Source organism: Ambystoma mexicanum, chromosome 1p, assembly GCF_040938575.1.
Source record: "Ambystoma mexicanum isolate Mex_15411 chromosome 1p, UKY_AmexF1_1, whole genome shotgun sequence".
In the NCBI taxonomy this organism is placed as follows: domain Eukaryota; kingdom Metazoa; phylum Chordata; class Amphibia; order Caudata; family Ambystomatidae; genus Ambystoma; species Ambystoma mexicanum.
The window spans coordinates 701,295,057-701,312,897 of record NC_090921.1 but is presented as its reverse complement, the minus strand read 5'-3'; the positions used below and the strand labels follow the sequence as shown (position 1 = coordinate 701,312,897).

The window sequence follows — 17,841 nt, the reverse complement described above, 5'->3', positions numbered from 1 at the left end:
ACCTGCGCAAGTCATCTACACATCAAAAGGCCTGCCTGTGCTTTCAAAGAATGTATGCTTGACATTCCTCACCACATTCGTTTTCCTTATTTACACTTGCCAAGTAAGTCTCTTTAGGCCGTCAGCATGATAATTCTGTGTACCATGGCTCTGTTTTTGGCTTGTGGTATTGCTTGTTATGTGAAACATTTAAAAAACAATGTGTGATTTTCCTAACTGGAAGAGTCCGGGGAAGGTAGCAGGGCATTGCTTTTCTCAATATTCAAAGAAGACATTACCGTACCAGGTCCAATCATGTCCAGCACATACCTTTTTTCCATCTGTAATTTTTCCAATTTTTACCCAAACTATGGGAATAATCCCTACATAGATGTTGCTGACCTGCACAAATCACCCCTTCCTAAACTTGGAATTTTGTCTACTTTTCAGAAATGTATGCCTTGCTGTCTTCCAATTCAGCTTTCCTACCCTCCTCTTCCATTCCGTCCACGCATGTACTATTCAAAGAAATGTTCGTTTCCACTCAACCTGTTCTTGAAAGCCTGGAAAATGCTGAATTCAGCACAGCAAACCATTTGTTCCTAGCTCTTGCAAGGAAAAACCACAGGCTTCTTTGTACAACATTCTATTGGCATTTTCTGAAAAACACTAAATTTGCTTTCTTTTTGGTTAATTTCATTCACCCCCATACAGCAAACTAGGATCCCTTGGTGGCATTACAACTGCTTACATGTGGAAAGAAAAGGGGCCAAATTTTGCCGAGATATCACATGTAACAAAAAAGGTACAAGTGATTGAATGGCGACATACCAAAACCACCAAAAAAGGGCATGGCACTGGGAGGGGGGAGATGGGAGGGGGGAGAACAAATGGCAGTTTGGAGTTAAGGTTCCCCTTGCACCCAAATAAGCCTTTCAAATTTAAGTGGACCCGTAGATGGGACTGCTATACCTCCCTCTGCGGAACTTAAATATTTAGGCATGACTATCAGAGCTAATCCGAAAAAGTTGCATGTTGTGCAGCAAAAAAAAACAAGAGAAAACAGTAAATGTCCCAACTTCCCACATTCCCACAGGTGTCCGGATGAAAACGGTACCTCACACGTGGGGGTGCACCTATCTAGGCGCAAAGGGAAAAGGCTAAACCACTGGTAACCCCAAGTGTTTCGACAGAGCAGATTTTGTGGTAATTGGCTCTTGTGGACAACCTACAGATTTGGGCCTTGGGTGTCGCAATCACCAAGGAAACCAGGAAATCCCATGCATTTCTGAAAAGACACCTGTGGGAACCCACAGAGGTCTGACTTGCACGAATCGCCCCAGAATGTATTACCCACAAACCCCGGCAAAGTGCCAAATGTAGGGAAAATCACTGGGGACATCACCCATAACCGCCCTGGAGTTCTAGCCTCGGGGGAGGGATTGGCACACTGCCGGGCCTACCCGGTGGGGTAACAATGCAACACAGCCCAGCCAGAATTCCAGACGGTTAGGGGTGATGTCCGCCGCCTTGGGCATTCGTTTCCCATGTTGGTCTACCGCCCCCAAGCACAGCAGCAGTCCCAGGGAGCCCCAGCAGGGTCCCCTTCCTGGAGGGAAATTCTATCACTGCCCAGCCAGAGCTCCAGGATGGACGGGGTGATGTCTCCGGCCTTGAGCATTCGTTTCCCAAGTGGGTCTACCGTCCTCAAGCACAGCGGCAGTCCCAGGGAGCCCCAGAAGGGGACCCATCCCTTCCCGGAGGGAGAAGCTATAATGCAGGCCAGCCAGAGTTCCAGGATGGTGGGGGCTAGGGGGTGATGTCCCTGGCCATGGGCGGCTGTCTCCCATGTTGGTTGACCGTCCCCAAGGCCAGTGGCGGTTCCAGGAAGCCCCCGGCAGGGTCCCGGTCCTTTCCCAGAGTGAAAATCTGTAATGCAGCGGATCTCGTCCTTGGCACTGCAAACATAATGCTAAGGATGAGCTAGCTTGTCCTTGGCACTTAAGGTGTTAATATAACAGTCTTATTATTTATCACTAGTTCATTCTCTTGAGCGTACAACACCATAACATGAATCAACCTTTGCAGACCCACCTGTGTGCGGTCTGCGAGGATATCTGCTTAGGACATCAGCACCACCCTCAAGTCTCCCACTTTTGGCGGAATGAAAGCAACAGCTTCCAAATAACCAGGAAGGTCGGCCAGGTAAAGGTTGAATAGGCAAGGGCTCAGTACGCAACCTTGGCACAAACCTTGAAAGGTCTTAGTCATCTGTCAATTCCCAAGCCTATTGAACCTTACCTGGACTGAAGAATACTAATGAATTCTCATCAAGATGGCCTATTGTGGGATATTTTGACCCATTCAACAGCATTTCTCCACATCACCATGCTGCATTTGCGCAAGAAAACCGCAAATGGCTGTGCTGGCTCCTGTGCGCACCATAACTTCAAATGTGTTTTTGCAGCAACAAAAAGAGGGCTGCACTGTGCTGCCAAGCGCACATCTGACAGGATGGAACAAGGGGACACACTGAAGGAGCGTGCCAGTGTGTTCTGAAACATATAAATGGAATAAAGTGAAAAGGCAGAACTGCTTTGCTGAAAACCCAAATCCCCCTTCTAAATGAAACTTTTTCACCTTTTAAAAATGCTGCTTTGACACCAATTCCATCTGTTCTCTCTTAAACCACTGTGATTTAAAAGACCCTGCCATGCCCAGGATATTTCATTGTGCCTCAGCAAAATCAGGCATGATTTCTGAATGACAGGCCCTGTCAAACCAACTCTGAAAGAAATCAACAAGGAACTTACTTTTACTCGTATGGGAAAACGCGTTCATTTCTCATTCAAAACGCGTTAATTCTCATTCAAAACTCATTAAATTTAAAAGCACTCTGCAGTGCCAAAAGATCATCCCAAGCCACCTGGAGAAAGACCCCTTCAATCTCAAATAAGGAAAAGTTCTCCACTTCCGCCAGTACGTACAAAGCTGCCATTATTAATACCAAAAGAGAGCTCTATAATGCCAGAATCCAAAATGCAAAATCTGGCACTAAAGAGCTCTTTTCCATTCTAAGCAAATGAGTCCCCGGCCCCTCCTACAGAAATCTGCATCAAGGACAAGGCCTGGTGTGCTAATATCTAGAAAGCCTTATCAGATACAATAGCTCTGCTACAAGCCAAAAGCGAGACCAAAAAGAACAGCCTGGATCCAAGGGCTGACTCACGCAAACCATCTGCCCCTTAACCCTCACCGTGCCAGCTGTTCTACTTCTCCCCAGTCACTTCAGAAGAAGTGGAAAATCCTCAGTCATCAAGGACGGATCAAAAGACTTAGCACCGTTCATCACTGCATTGATCAATTAATCTTCAATAGCTGCACAGTCCCCTATAATCTCAGAGGCATGGGTCATGCCTCTCCTCAAAAAACCTTACCTTGACCCTAATGTACCCACCAATTACAGACCTATAACTACAGTCCCCTTACTCCTAAAAATACTAGATAGAGCAGCCTATCTACAAATTCAAAAACATCTGGAAGACAACATTCTTGGCCTGCAACAGTCTGGTTTCAGACCGAAGCACGGCACAGAAACCGCCCTCCTGGATTTAAAAATCCAAATGGATGAAGCCAAACATGAGGGTAATCTGGCTATCCTCCTACTGTTGGACCTATCAGCAGCGTTTCATCTCATTGACCATCAGACTTTGACCAAACATCTGCTGTCCATGGCTGCTGTCTTCTCTCCCAATGCCACTAATTGAATCCAATCCTTCTTATCTAATAGAACTACTAGGATCTTCGCTCTAACAGCGTCTATTGAACCAGTACCCATCTACTGTGAGTCCCGCAGTGGTCTTGCGTGTCACCCACGCTGTATAATATCTTTACTAAGCTCCTCTTTGATCATCTTGATAACATGGGTGTCACACGAATTACGTGGATGACACCCAGGTCCTCGTTACACTCATTGGCTGCTACGACAAAGACTCTAAAATGTTAAATGAGATTTACCTGAAAATACAGGCTTGGATGGCAGCCCACAGCCATTGTCTTAACGACGACAAGACGGAACTTCTTGTCGTTGGCTCCCAAGCACGTCTGAAAAGACGTGATCCATGCTACGAAACCTTTAACATTGATGGGGAACATCATCAAAGTCGCCAAGGAAGTTAAAACCCTAGGCGTTTATTTAGACTCCACCCTCGCCCTTAAAAAACTAGTGAATTCCACAGCATATGCCAACAAACTAATCAATGCATGCAAACCCTTCTTGTCCACATTTAGCTGCCTTACACTAGCCAGAGCCTTGATCTTATCCAAACTGGACTATTGTAACACCTTATTCATGGGTACTACTGAACGTAATCTGAATAGATTACAGGTTCTGCAGAACAATGCCTTGAGATCTGTCCTGAATATCCCACGCTCTAGTCACATCTCTGCCATCAGACGGGACACACATTGGCTCCCAGTACAAGATGGAAACCTGCTGCGCACAGTAGTCATCGCGCATAAATGCCTCTCAAAAACAGCCCCCAAATACCTGACTGACTAATTTTCGAGGAACATACCCTCGAGACCTACCAGATCCTCATACCTTCATTGCCTCAAAGTCCTTAAGTATAAACTGAAAACTGATGGAGGGTCTAGCTTTCCTGTGCTAGCGGCCAAGGGCTGGAATGCACTCCCTTCTACTATCAGAGCCGAATCGTCTTTCTGGACATTCAGAGCCAAAGTGAAGGACTGGCTCTTTGCCCAGCATCACTAATTTACACTTCAGCTACTCGCTTGACTCTGTAGGTTAGCTGCCTGCTGCACTTGTGCCTCTGTACTCGGCAGTCATTATTTTGTGCAGCGAGGACTGTTCCTCCGCTTACTTGTATGTATTCCCTCTGTTGTAATGTTGACCAATCTGTACATTGGTCTTTATGACTTGCTGCTTTACTTGTAACTGTACCTGTAACAATTCAACCATGCTGTAACGATCCAACTATGCTCAAAGTGCCCAGATGCCTCAGGGTTAGGTGCGCTCTATAAATAATAAACTAAACAAAGACAAAAGCAAGAACAAAACAGGACATTATGAAGAAAAGAATGCATGGCAATCTAATCAACGCAAGATTGTGGTCCAAACACGCTACAGAGATCTACTATCTACACTACGATGGTGGAATTGACACCCTATTCGTCACAGAAAAATGGCTAGATGACAACTAGAAAGTCACACTAGACAGTTGTTTAACCGACAAATTCAATTGCATACTGGTAAACAGAAAAGGAAAAATAGGCGGCGGACTGGCAGTAGCCTACAAAGAACATCTAAAAATAAAAACAGCTGACCCGCTGAACATCCCGAACTGTGAATCCCTCGTCCTTCACCCAACATCGGACCCACAAAAAAACCTCACATTCATACTACGACGCAACCTTCATAGACTTCTTCATGAAAGCCGTCACAAACCTGCCCATCAAACATGATCACCTGATCATCCTCAGGGACTTCAACATATGGTTCAAAGAAGAGAACGCAAACTCGCAGAAATCATTAAGCATCTTGAGACAATGACAAATGGTGAAAGGAGCGACACACACAGCAGGACACAAGCTTGACGCAATCTTCACCAATAAAACACTGATCTCAACTGCGCCACCAATACAAATATTATGGAGCGACCACCTCATACCGTTTGTGACCCAACTACCATCAAAAGCATCCAAACAGCCGCAAAAATACCCCCCAATCTGGAAAAGAAACTGGAATACCATAAAAAGCCGTAACTTAGAACTAGAATCATCCGAACCATCGATCTCAACCTTGGACGCAACTGACTTGGACGAAAAAGCAGACCTAATCCAGAAATGGATCTCCAAAACAATTGACATCTCCCTGGAAAAACCCCACATCCCATTACGAAAGGAAGCAGTGGCAAGATGGTTCACGCCCCACCTCAATACAATGATAAAAACAAACCGGAAACTAGATCAAGAATGGAGGAAACACTAAGACCAAGCCAAAAGAATAATTTATCAAAAACAAATCAGGAGCATACAAAAAGGAAACTCTTAAAGCCAAAAAGAAATGAGACGACTGGATCACAAAAGCCACCAACACTCAGAAAGAACTATTCAGCATCATAAACAAGATGAGAACCCCCCCTGGATGCAATAACACACCAGTGCCTTCACAAAAAGTATGTAATGATCACGCAGATCATTTTAAGAATAAAATCACTGACATACACTGTATCATGCAAAGTAGGCCAATAAACCAGACCGTGCACCATCCGCTACCCATCCCGGGACCACAGAACAGGCTGAACAGTTTCGTTCAGATGTCAAGAGAAACACTTAACCTGGTGAAAACCAGCAACAAGGCAGCCTCACTGCCCACCAGAGATCTATAAATCAATCCTTACACAGGGTACACCACCAGAATGCTACCTAAACCTCTTCAACTTATCACTCTCAACGGAGGAATACAACAAGCATTCAAATCTGCCTACATCAAACCACTCCTCAAGGACACAACAGTCGATGTGGAAGACCTCTCAAACTACGGACCAATCTCAAACGGTCCCTATCCAGCTCAACTATTGGAGACACAAGTATATACACAAAGACTGGAAAACGTAGAAAATCGCCAACTCTTGGTCCAGGCACAAGTTGCCTTCAGATCCATGAGAGGGACGGAGACGACACTTCTCTCTATATCGGACGACGTAAAAAACACAGGTTCAACACAAACTCTGCACTGATATTACTCGTACTCTCTGCAGCATTCGGCACAGTCAGCCATAACATCCTCATCAAGAGACTGGAAGAAATGGGGATCACGACACTGCGCTGCTCTGGATTAAATCTTGCTCGTCTGCAAGAACAAACAGTATGGATAAAACCATTCAAATCTGCATCGTGGGACACCACCTGTGGAGTAGCACAGGGATCCTTGTTCTGCCTGCTCCTCTTCTATGTCTATATGAATCCACTAATCAACCTCATGATAAGACACAGCTTCATTTGCTACATCTACGCAGAGGATAGGCAAATCATTTGCAAAATCAGCGATTAACAAGAGGTGAACACTACGCTAATTAACTGTCTCAAAGAACTCTACCAATGGGTGAACACCAACAAGCTCAAAATCAACCCGGATAAGGTGGAAATCCTAATTAGATCCAACAGCCAAGGAAGCAACCAGTCATCCCAATGCCCACAGAACTCGGCGCAGCACCCATACCATGCAAAGTTGTCAAAAGCCTTGGAATCCTAATGGATTACAAGCTAACCCTAGAACCGCAAGTAAAAGTGATTAATTAATAAATGTTTCTTCCATCTACTCACAATCAAAACGTTTCTACCATTCCTCTCTTTCATGCACAAAACACTGGCCAACATCTATCTAATGTCCAGGATAGACTACGCCAACAGCTTATACCTTGGAATGTCTGACTATTCACTGAAGAAACTGCAAAGTTTACAGAATGCAGGTGCCAGACTTCTGCTCAAACTCTCACAAAGGGACCAAATCACTCAAGCACTAAGGATGCTACATTGGCTCCCAGTCAAAAATCAAATCCCTTTCAGAACAATGTGCATAACACACACAGCGATCTACGGCCTAGGAGCAGAATTCATACAAAAGAAAATCTAGAACTTTCAGATCCAGTGACTACATCCATCACCCGGCCACCCAGCGCGCCCCCCCCCTCCTTCTCTGCTTACCTCTCTTCACCTCAGACGAGATTTTTAGACCAATCCGATCTATGAAAACATCTTAAAAACAGGTTCTTCCATGTTCCTCCAAAGCCATCAAGGACCACATCGACACCCGACATCCTCGCTCCAGCCTTGGCCGACTTCTGCAACCACTCTTCTGCCACTGGACCCTTCCGTTCCACTCGAAGCACTCTTGTGCACTCCCTTCTCCATCACTCCTTTCCTGGGAAAACTCCTGGAAAAGCTGCCCAGCTCCCAGCCTAATCTTCACACTGAATCTGTTGTTTGTCTCCATGATCATCAGTCTGGCTTCAGTGCAGCCAGAAGCACGGGAAACTGCTCTCCTGAACATCCGTGAAGACCTGCTCTCTGACCTTGATGCTAATCTGCCCTCTGTCCTCATCCTACTTGGTCTCTCTTCTGCGTTTGACACAGTCAACCATGCCATCCTGCTCAGCTGGCTCTGTGATAACCTGGGTATCACTGATCAGGCTCTGGCCTGGCTGACTTCTTTCCTCTCTGGCCGAACCTCCTAGGTCCAACTTGGGTCCTTCCTCTCCTCTATCTCTCTCTCCACCTGTGGTGTTCCCCAGGGTTCTAACATTTCTCCCTGGTTGGTCAACCAGTACTTTGCAAATCCCTCCCATCACGTTGCTGCTCTCTGTTCCAACTTCCAGTGCTATGCAGATGACACTCAGCTCGCATTCAGGCTCCCCACTGCTGCCTCTTCTTCTCTCATCCTGGATTGTCTGTCTGCAATCCAGGAGTTGTGTGTCAGAAATGATCTCTGCCTGAATGCCAGCAAGATGGCGATCCTCCTCATCGGCACACCTGCCACTCTCTGGCCGGCCTCCCTTGGCCCTCTTCCTGCTCCCACCTTAGAGTCTTAAGAACCTCGGGGTCATCTTCGACTCCACATTTTCCTTCTCTCCTCACATCTGACGTCACCAAGAGGCCAAACTACCAACTACACCTCCTCAGAGGTATGCTTCCTTTCCTCTCCTCCCCCTAGAATCTCTGTCTCTGGAGCTCTGGTTCTCTCGAGGCTTGACTACTGCAACAGCCTCTTTTTAAATCTGCCTGCCTTTCTACACTCTCCATCCTCCAACTCATCCATAACAGGACTGTGAGACTTGTCCTTGGCCTCAAGCCCAGGGATCGTATTTCTCCAGCCCTGAAATGTCTCTTTTGGCTCCCAGTGGCTGCAAGGATCAATTTCAAAACCCTCTGCGTTGTCCACAAGGCCTTCTGCGGCCTAGGACACAATACCTCCAACTTTGTCTTTGGAAGTATCTTCCTACTCGAGCTCTTTGCTCCTCCACCTTCAACTCCTTGAGGGTCAGTCGCTTTTCCAAGCGACTGTCCTCCCTTTGTTTCCCCTCCCTTGCTTTGTTGCGCCTTGAAACACGGGTGTATAAGCACATTATAAATACCATATCTTATCACCTAGAAACTAAACTGTACACAATGAAAAAACTAGGTGCATCAGCATTCTCTTGCTTAGCTGTGAAACTTTAGAACTCCCTCCCCGAAGAAATATAAACTATAAACGACCATCTAAAATTAAGAAAACTTCTAAAAACCTGGCTCTTCAATTCCGAACAGGGCGGAAACGAATGAACACCCACGCACCATGAAATGAACACCCAAATGAGAATGACTGGGGGAATAGGCCAGACGGGCGTGGAGTGCACAGAAGAATAGGGGCTTCTGACTGGGAGGGGAGAGCTAGGTGTACCCTTCCTTATAGAGGGTCAAACGGGAAACAGGAGTGAGATGGATTTGACTTAATTAGACCACTGGTAGAGGGCCTTAGATGAATAAAGGGGGAGAGAGGTTTTCCCGGTCTCTGAACTGATGGGCCACACGGCACAGGGAACACATCTCCTCTGACGCCCCCCACACACCCATCAGAGGAACCTGCACTGTTGTTAATGGCTGCGTATCAAAATATACTAAAGGAGAAGGGATATGGGCGGCACTTACTCTGAACACTGGGGGTAGAACGGGTACTGCCACTGAATAGCCCTACTCTTCTGCACACAACCTAGTAGTGGTAACTGTAGCACACCAGAATGTATGACCGGGGAAGGGATATGGGCCACAGTCAATCAAAACAGAGACCCTATCCTACCCACTCTGTTTTGATTAACACTAACCAACCCTACTAAAAAAACTCATCCTTCTGCATGCACTTCTCAAACTATGAACTAAACACAACCATACCAGCACACAGCACAACAAACAGCATGTACTTCACTACACCATAACCACAAAAACAAACCACGCATAGCCTCGCCTAACAGCACATGACGGTTACCAACCGAAAAACACAGCTACGCTTAGTGAACAGTGTCAGCTGAACTGAAGCTGCCAACAGCACATCACTGCTCTCTTGTTCTTTTCTCCCACTCATTCCTACTAAGTTACTCCTCATCCCCCGTGCTTCACAGATCCACCAGATCACCAAGAAATCACGTAGGTGGCAACAGTGCGCAATATAAGAACCTTTAACATAAAATAACTATAACCGTCTAGTATCAGACTGAGTATAACTATGTTTCTTACACAGTATTTCAAAGGTTTTCAAGGTTAAATTCCTTTTTTCTAAACAAGTGACCAAAGCCACGCGTGTTGCAGGGTCCTAGGACTTGAACCCTTAGGACAGGATGTTTCCCTATATTACTTTCTATTACTTACCAGCAGGGCCACTGCCATCCAGGCCCAAGAACCCCTCTGGGGTATAATGTTTTTCTTTATACTCCCGAATCTCCCTCCTTGCAATCCCTGTTACTCTTAAATGGCGGTTAATAGATATCAAATCGTCCACCACCACCTTTCCATCTAAACAGTCTCCTGCTAGGCGTTCTCTGTTACTACTCCATCTAGCACCCCCATCTTTAACAATGTCTCTTTGGCTTATCTCCTTTCCTTTCTCTATTTTGTTTAATTGATGCAAGGCTCTCCTGTGTAACCATCATCAAGTCATAACCCAATAGCAGCAAATACATCGTAGCCTCCAGCAGTAATTGCTTGATTAAATTTGAGTCTAGATGGATGAATACCCAGTCTAATGTGACTCAATTAAAAAATCCACTTTTATGTTACCTATACCCGTAGCTCTTGTTTGAGGCATGTAATGAAACAGTTTTAATACATTGTTACGATTCAGTATTAAGTCATCATCCAAAACCATCAATCTTTGCAGTAACGGTCAATACTCCGGAATATTATTACTTGGATCCCTTGAGTTTCCAGCCCTGCCTGATGCGACAGGCTTCTCAGTTATTCCATCTGTTTTGCTCTTATATTTTAAGTCAGATGCCTGTCTTTTTTTGGTCCAGGGATAAAAATCTCACCGGAGATTTACCATAAGTAAAAGGAATCGATGCTTCTCGGTAAATCTCATTACGAGTCACCGTCTTTACTGGACTGATATCTTTAACGGTTGGCTCATGTTCACTTTGCACCTGATGACCAAAATCTTCAACGGTGTATACCGAAAAGTTCTGTAATTCCTCCTGGATGTTTGCCGATTCCTTTCAATAATGTTCCTCCTCTGCAGGATTACGGCCATTTAGTTGTGGACAATTTTTGTATGTTGAGTTGACTTATTTTTGCTTGCCTCCTTCTTACTGCTATCCTGTCCAGGCAAAAACATAGGAATGGCCAGGTTATGCAAACATTTCCTTGAGTCGTTAGACTTGGGTTTTTTCCTTTGGCGCATATTCTTTGTTTTATTTGTTTGCTCTTTATTGTCTTGCTTCATTTTTTCCGGTTGAAAATAGAGAATTCTCTGGGCCAGTTATCAGTCATACGGCTGCAGTGGCGAATTGTTCCCCTCTTCCACTACCACTGACTCTAGCTCCATGATCGATCTATCCGCAGGCTCAAAACTCTCATTGATAATAGATGAATTTGGAGCCGGAGGTACACTCCTCACGAAGATGCTCATCCTGATCCTCCAGAGTTGGCCTTGCACACAGCAAAGGAGCTCCATCTGCCCTCACAACCTCCTCACATTCTGCGTTTCTGGCTCTCGGATCACAAGAAGAGCTTGGAGTCACCCTAGAATTGGGTCTTCGAATTAAGCCAGCCTCAGGGATCTTCATCCATTTCGTGGATTCCACCATGGTCCTTTGGTCAGCCAATTCTTTGTCTATGAATTCTAAGATTTGCTTTTGAAAAAGTTTAGTCCAGTCTGATTCACGGTCCAATCTTGTTTGCAAGGACGTTATAAATCCCTCCATATAAATCAATTTAGAGTGCACCATTGCCTGTACCATGGCGTGGTCATTGAAGTTGTTGCTGATTGATACGTACAACTTTAAAAGGGGAGCTAATGAGATTGTTAATGCTGACATGGTTTTACAATGGTCCTGAAAGACTTGATTACCTAGGTTATGGCTTCCCCCAGTTCTCGGGTTCCCATTTGGTGAAGCAGGAGGGCCTCTGGAGTTGAATCATCTGATGAAGAAGTGGGGCCCGTCACTCGCCATGCCTTCTCGCTGGGGAGGTCACATAGGCGTTAATACCGGGTCGGTAACTCTCCTGAATGCCATTTTACATGGCGATAGGTATTTCTAGAGAGGGGCGCCTGCTACCTTTTTCTGTTACACAGGGATAGGTATACAGCTGAGGTAGACCCCCACCCCCCCTCACCCCCCCCATACACTTTCAGATTGCTTTCCTGATTGTAGTTCTACTTCGGCCTGAATCTGCACATGCTTCGTGTACAACAGCACTGAATGCTCTTTATAACTTGAAGTCTGGTCTGGCATCTGGTCCGCTAGGGGTACCCTGAATCCATCTTCACTTCACTTGTGTACCGTACTCACCATAGCAAGTCTAAGATCAACGTGCTTGCCCACTACCCTCTTCCGGCCGCCTGGCTGCCTCTCGACTGAACTCCACGCCAAACTCTCATGCCAGATATTCGCGCCCAATGCCGTATTTATTCAAAACCTCTTTGACTTGAAGGGACACGCAGGCAAATTAGAATAGGCAGTCAGTCTCTCCATACTTCACTGGGTCTCTGGTTTATCAGCTCACAGCACACCGTTCTCCACCACTCGACTGAACTCTGCGCCAAACTCTCCCTGAATAATTGTATCGCCACACTTGAGATGCACTTGGTGTGATTGAATGCAAAGAATTTTAGATCTTTCACATCTCCTTCATGCCTGTTAAAATGTTTTGCAACTGGGTATGCTTAATCTTTTTTTTTGTATCGCTCTGTGTTGTAAGATCCTATGTTTCAGCAGACATTATATACTTATAACATACCATTTTCCACAGCTGTGTGCCAAACATAAACTAGAAATAGCTTTTACATGTTACTATCTCTGATCTGAAGTGTTGTACATATTGCTAGTTTATTGTAGTTGTAGTGGCATAGGTAGCATATTGAAAAGCTTTGCTCTTTAGGCAATGGAAAAATATTTCTGTTAAACCAATAACCAAGTTACGCCTGCTGGCTGTTCTCTTCTTTGCAAACAAGCTGGGAATTGGGATCTCTTTCAGAAAGAGGCACTTTCAAACCGTTATTGCTGTACAGAGTTCTACTTGTAAATCCTTGTCTGATGTTTACATTTTCCAATGTTTGTTTATACTTCACTGTTTTGATGTATGTGGTTACCATGCATTGTATATATTATTTATTTTACCATCATATTTGGCTTTAATGCTCTGCTCTTTCTTAGTGATAAGTAGATCCTCTTTTTATTTGAATAACCTTGCCAAATGTTGCTTCAGTAATTATTTTTTTAGGATACTCTTTGTAAAAGATCTTCCAGATGTGACTTCAGATTGCTTTATGAAAAATATTTTGACTTGAAAGTTACTTCTCATATGGATAAATTACATGTTTGGAATGCTCCCTATCAGATCCTTGAGATGGCTGCAAGTTGCTCGTATTCAAATTAGCACTAGTTGGTTTTCTATGAAGATCAGATTTACTACGTTTGGCGATCAGAGTGACATCTGGGAACTCGAATAACGTTTTACTATGTTGCTCTGTGCTGTGAATTTAAGATAGAAATCATTGCTGTAGAGTTTTACACATACTGCGGGCATGCATGGTCTTCCCCTTTCAAATTTATAAATACGTAATCAATGTACCCTAGCCAAACCTTCACTGTGAATATTTAGTTTTGTTGTGACCAAGCCAATCTTTGCTCCAATCCACCCCATCATAAGATTGACGCAAAAGCTTGCAGTAAATTCCATCAAAAGAAATGTTACTTCACCTGAAATATAGCATTTTCAGAACCATTCTAAACTGTTTCTATAATCATTTTCATGATCAATACAGGTGTACAAACAAAGTAGCTATAATGTAATCATCCTCCCATGGTATATCATTAATCTTGAGGAAGAAATTGGTTGTATAATAGAGGTACGTGGGAAGCAATTATGTGTCATCAATGTAATTAATTGTTGGAAGGCACTATTGGTCTGCCTTGGGGCTTGGTCAAAATGTATGAATTTTGCTCAATGTATAGATTGTGGGAGTATCAGGATGTTCTTCCATCTGAAATATTTTCTTTTCATCAATCATACCATGGCAACACCATTGTTTTAACATTCCATAATGTTCTTTTTTATAATCTGTGGGGTGGTGTCACAAGGCAGGTTTTCATAACAATTATCAGAGTTGACAATTACATCAAAGAGAATTTTTGTTTATATTCATGACTGTATTACCCCCGTTATTATACAGTTTGGTTTGGCAATTTTTTTTTTATGCATACTCGGTTCATTTTACTTAACTTGCTCTTGCTTGATTGAATATTCCGATGTTACCTAAGTTTTTCAAAATCTTCGACCATCACATCTTTTAAGGTCTAAATGGTTATATTAGGAGGTTATAGCAGGTAATGCCAAACTGAGAAAGATCCATTAGTTGGTCAGACATTCCAACAATTTTCCTCACAGTAATATTTCTGAGGGCCAATTTGCCTACTGGGCTAATCAACTCCTATTGTTGTCATTGCCCTATTTAATGCACCTACTGGTCAAATCATATTGTGGTGTCATCGTCCGATCCAATATGGTCAATTTCTTCTAATTTCAAAAGTGTTGGAAAGTCTCATTTGTAATTTGGTTTTACCAGTGAAAACCAGTGTCTGATTTCATAGCATCTTTCTTAGGGTGCGTGTGAAAGAAGGTCTTTCAATTTGATTTTACAGATTAACAGATTTAGATCTATATCGTTTTGTGCAGAATTGATTGCTAAATCGGGAGATAATGTTCTTGTTTTTGGTCAAATAGTCTTTTCACTGTCTGAAAGCTTTCTTTGATATATTAATAATTTGAGCGGCATCCATAATTAATTTGCTTTTGTTTTGTGCTGCCTTGTTTCCATAGCATGTGTTTTGACCTTGTGTGTGGTCTCCTCAATGTCCATCCTTTCTTTGCACTTGTTCCCCGTCTCTGCTCTTCTTCCCTTTCTCATGCACCGATTTCTGTTCTTGAACACCACCGTCTTTATCAGCCTCTTCCACCACCCCTGAACCCCTACTGGTTTAGCAGCTCCACTTCTAAAAACTGTAATATTACTGGTGTAGTATCTACTTCACGTTCTGACGTTTCAATAGAAGTTGAGGTTTATTCTGTTAAATTGGGAACATATTTGTATGTAAAATGTCAAATCTTTATACAAAGTTTTATATGCAGCCTAATTGAAAATCTTTGTTTCTTAAGAATTTTCTCTGCTTCCACATTTTGGTATCATTTTGATATGAGAAGATTAGGTTCCATTTATTACCTCAGCATTTTATTTTCCTCCATTTCTTGTCGAGCTTTGTTTTTTTCCCTTCAATTTCCTATGCCATTTTCTGCCCTTCTTGCAGTCACGTTTCACATTGGTGGGTCCTTGCCTTCAAATGAAGGATTCATTTTACATTACAGATTTCTGGAAAGATGCTGCTTCCCACCATTTATTAAATTTGCTTTTCTGATATTTTTTCCATTTGATTAAACAACTGAAATCGAATCGAGACCAACAGAGTGGGGTCAGCAACGAAGCCGTTCACAGTTGAAGGCCCTGGTACGTTCCTATCTTGTTCGGTTCCATGTACCAAACAAACAATGTAGATTCTTTTTTCAAGGGATATGTCAGACATTTTCTTGGTGATTCCTTGTCCCCCAAGGGATGGGCACCCCTAGCGAGATCCTGCTTGCCTTTCCCCTAGGAGGTCTTAAGCAGAGCGGCCTCACCTCCATAGTTCTAAAGGGGTTGGCCCTCCCTTTGAAGGGACAAATTCCCTGGATTCCTCACAGTAGACAGAAGAGTTTGGTGTTGGTACCTGTGAACAAGGGGGATAATGTCGTGTGCGATTGGGCTTGCATTATTTTGTCATTCAGCGCCATAAAATCCACTGACCAAATCATATGCCTTATCTAAATATACTGATGCCGTGTCATTTATCCCTACTTTTGACCTCCATTTACTGCACATTGCTCCTGGCAAGGCAGATCGCAGATGTCTGCATCTTCTGCCTTCTTCCAGTCTGCTGTGTATTGTGTATACAGTAATGCTAGGTTCATTAGCTGTCTCCTGAATGTTTCCGTTGAACATTGACATTCTTAAATAAGGCTTTTATTTGCATATGTGTGCATTGCCTTTTATTTTTTACATAACGCATTTCTGCAGCTTTTTATCCCCACGTTCCAGGACAGCAACGTCAAGGGGAACTTGGTGTATTAGTCTCAAGACCCTGGTTCATTTATCTTTACAGTGTGACCAGCATTTATCTTCAGAGTTGCCAAGCAGTGAGGTATCAACATGGACATATCTTGTGGATGTTGGTGGAGAAAAGAATTCTGTTTTGTTTTTCAGCCCATATTCTAGTGAAGAATTGCAAAGAGATAATGCAATCATCTTATCACAAGGATCGCCTCGATCAGCCCCTGGAAGCCTCCACATGGTTGAAGAGTTTCAAGACCATCAATGAGCGGTTTTTAAAGCAGGTTGGTACGCGTCATTTGGGCTTTTCTCCTGCTGTTTGTTGGGTCAATTCAATTCAGGCTTATCCTCTGCGTATTACTTATTTATTCTTTCAAAAATTGTACTTGAATAAGCATGTGTTCATAACAAAAGTGTGATCTGAGTTTCTATAAGGGCAGTACTAGTACTGTAAATGTATAAAAAGAACATGAACAGAGAGAGGAAAAAACATCCAATTGCTGTACTGTTCCCACCTTTCCAGAGTAGGCAATTAAAACAGGAGTGGTGTGCCGCCAACGATCTCTGCCTTAATGCCAGTAAAACGGAGATCGGCACACCTGCACCCTCCTTTCATTCACTCTCTGGTTGTTCTCCCGTGGCCCTATTCCTGTCTTCCACCTGTGAGGCTAAGAACCTCTGGGTCATCTTCGACTCCACACTCTCCTTCCCTTCTCACATCTCTGACATCTCTAAGAAGTCAAACTACCAACTGCACCTCGTCAGGGGTATTCCTCCTTTTTTTCTCCTTCCCCCAGAAGCTCAGTGTCTCTAGAGCTCTGGTTCTCTCTAGGCTCGACTACTGCAACAGCCTCTTTCTAAATCTGCCTGCTTCTACTCTCTGCAACTCATCCAGAACAGGACTGCAAGACTTGTCCTTGGCCTCAAGCCCAGGGATCGTATCTCTCGAGCACTGAAATCTCTGCATTGGCTCCCAGTGGCTGCAAGGATTAAGTTCAAGACCCCTCTGCATTGTCCACAAGATCTTCTGAGGCCTGGGTCCTCAATACCTTCAACGCTCTCTTCTTAAATACCTTCCTACTTGAGCTCTTCGCTCCTCCACCTCCAACTCTCTCAGGGTCAGTCGCTTCTCAAAGCAACGAGTTGGTGGTAGATCTTTCTTCGGCTGGGGCCTCCCTGCCTCTTTGAAACTCGAGGATAACCATCTCCGGTTCTGGAAGCACCTCAAGATCTTCCTCTTTGCTTCTGCCTTCTCTCTTCCTCTCGCCTGCTGATTTCCTGTATGATACTGCACTGGTCACCTGGCTACCCTCTGATTTCGGCACCAGGTCCCTACCCGCCCAGTTGCACACCTGCATTGCCTCCCGGCAACGCTTGCACTTTGGTATGTATCTGTAACCCTACAGTCCCCCTACCTGCACTTTTGGACACCTGCTGTCTGCACTTACCCT

At 44.1% G+C, this 17,841-nt stretch overlaps 1 protein-coding gene across 3 annotated transcripts in view; it reads left to right on the top strand.

Annotated features, from left to right (window-relative positions):
- The window catches only part of DAP3 (death associated protein 3), a 996,586-nt gene that overhangs the window by 411,959 nt on the left and 566,786 nt on the right, over window positions 1-17,841 (top strand). For all 3 annotated transcript variants that reach the window (XM_069650015.1, XM_069650007.1, XM_069650021.1), the window contains exon 7: window positions 16,544-16,674. In XM_069650015.1, the coding sequence (XP_069506116.1) occupies window positions 16,544-16,674 (131 nt within the window). The remainder of the gene's footprint in view (window positions 1-16,543; window positions 16,675-17,841) is intronic.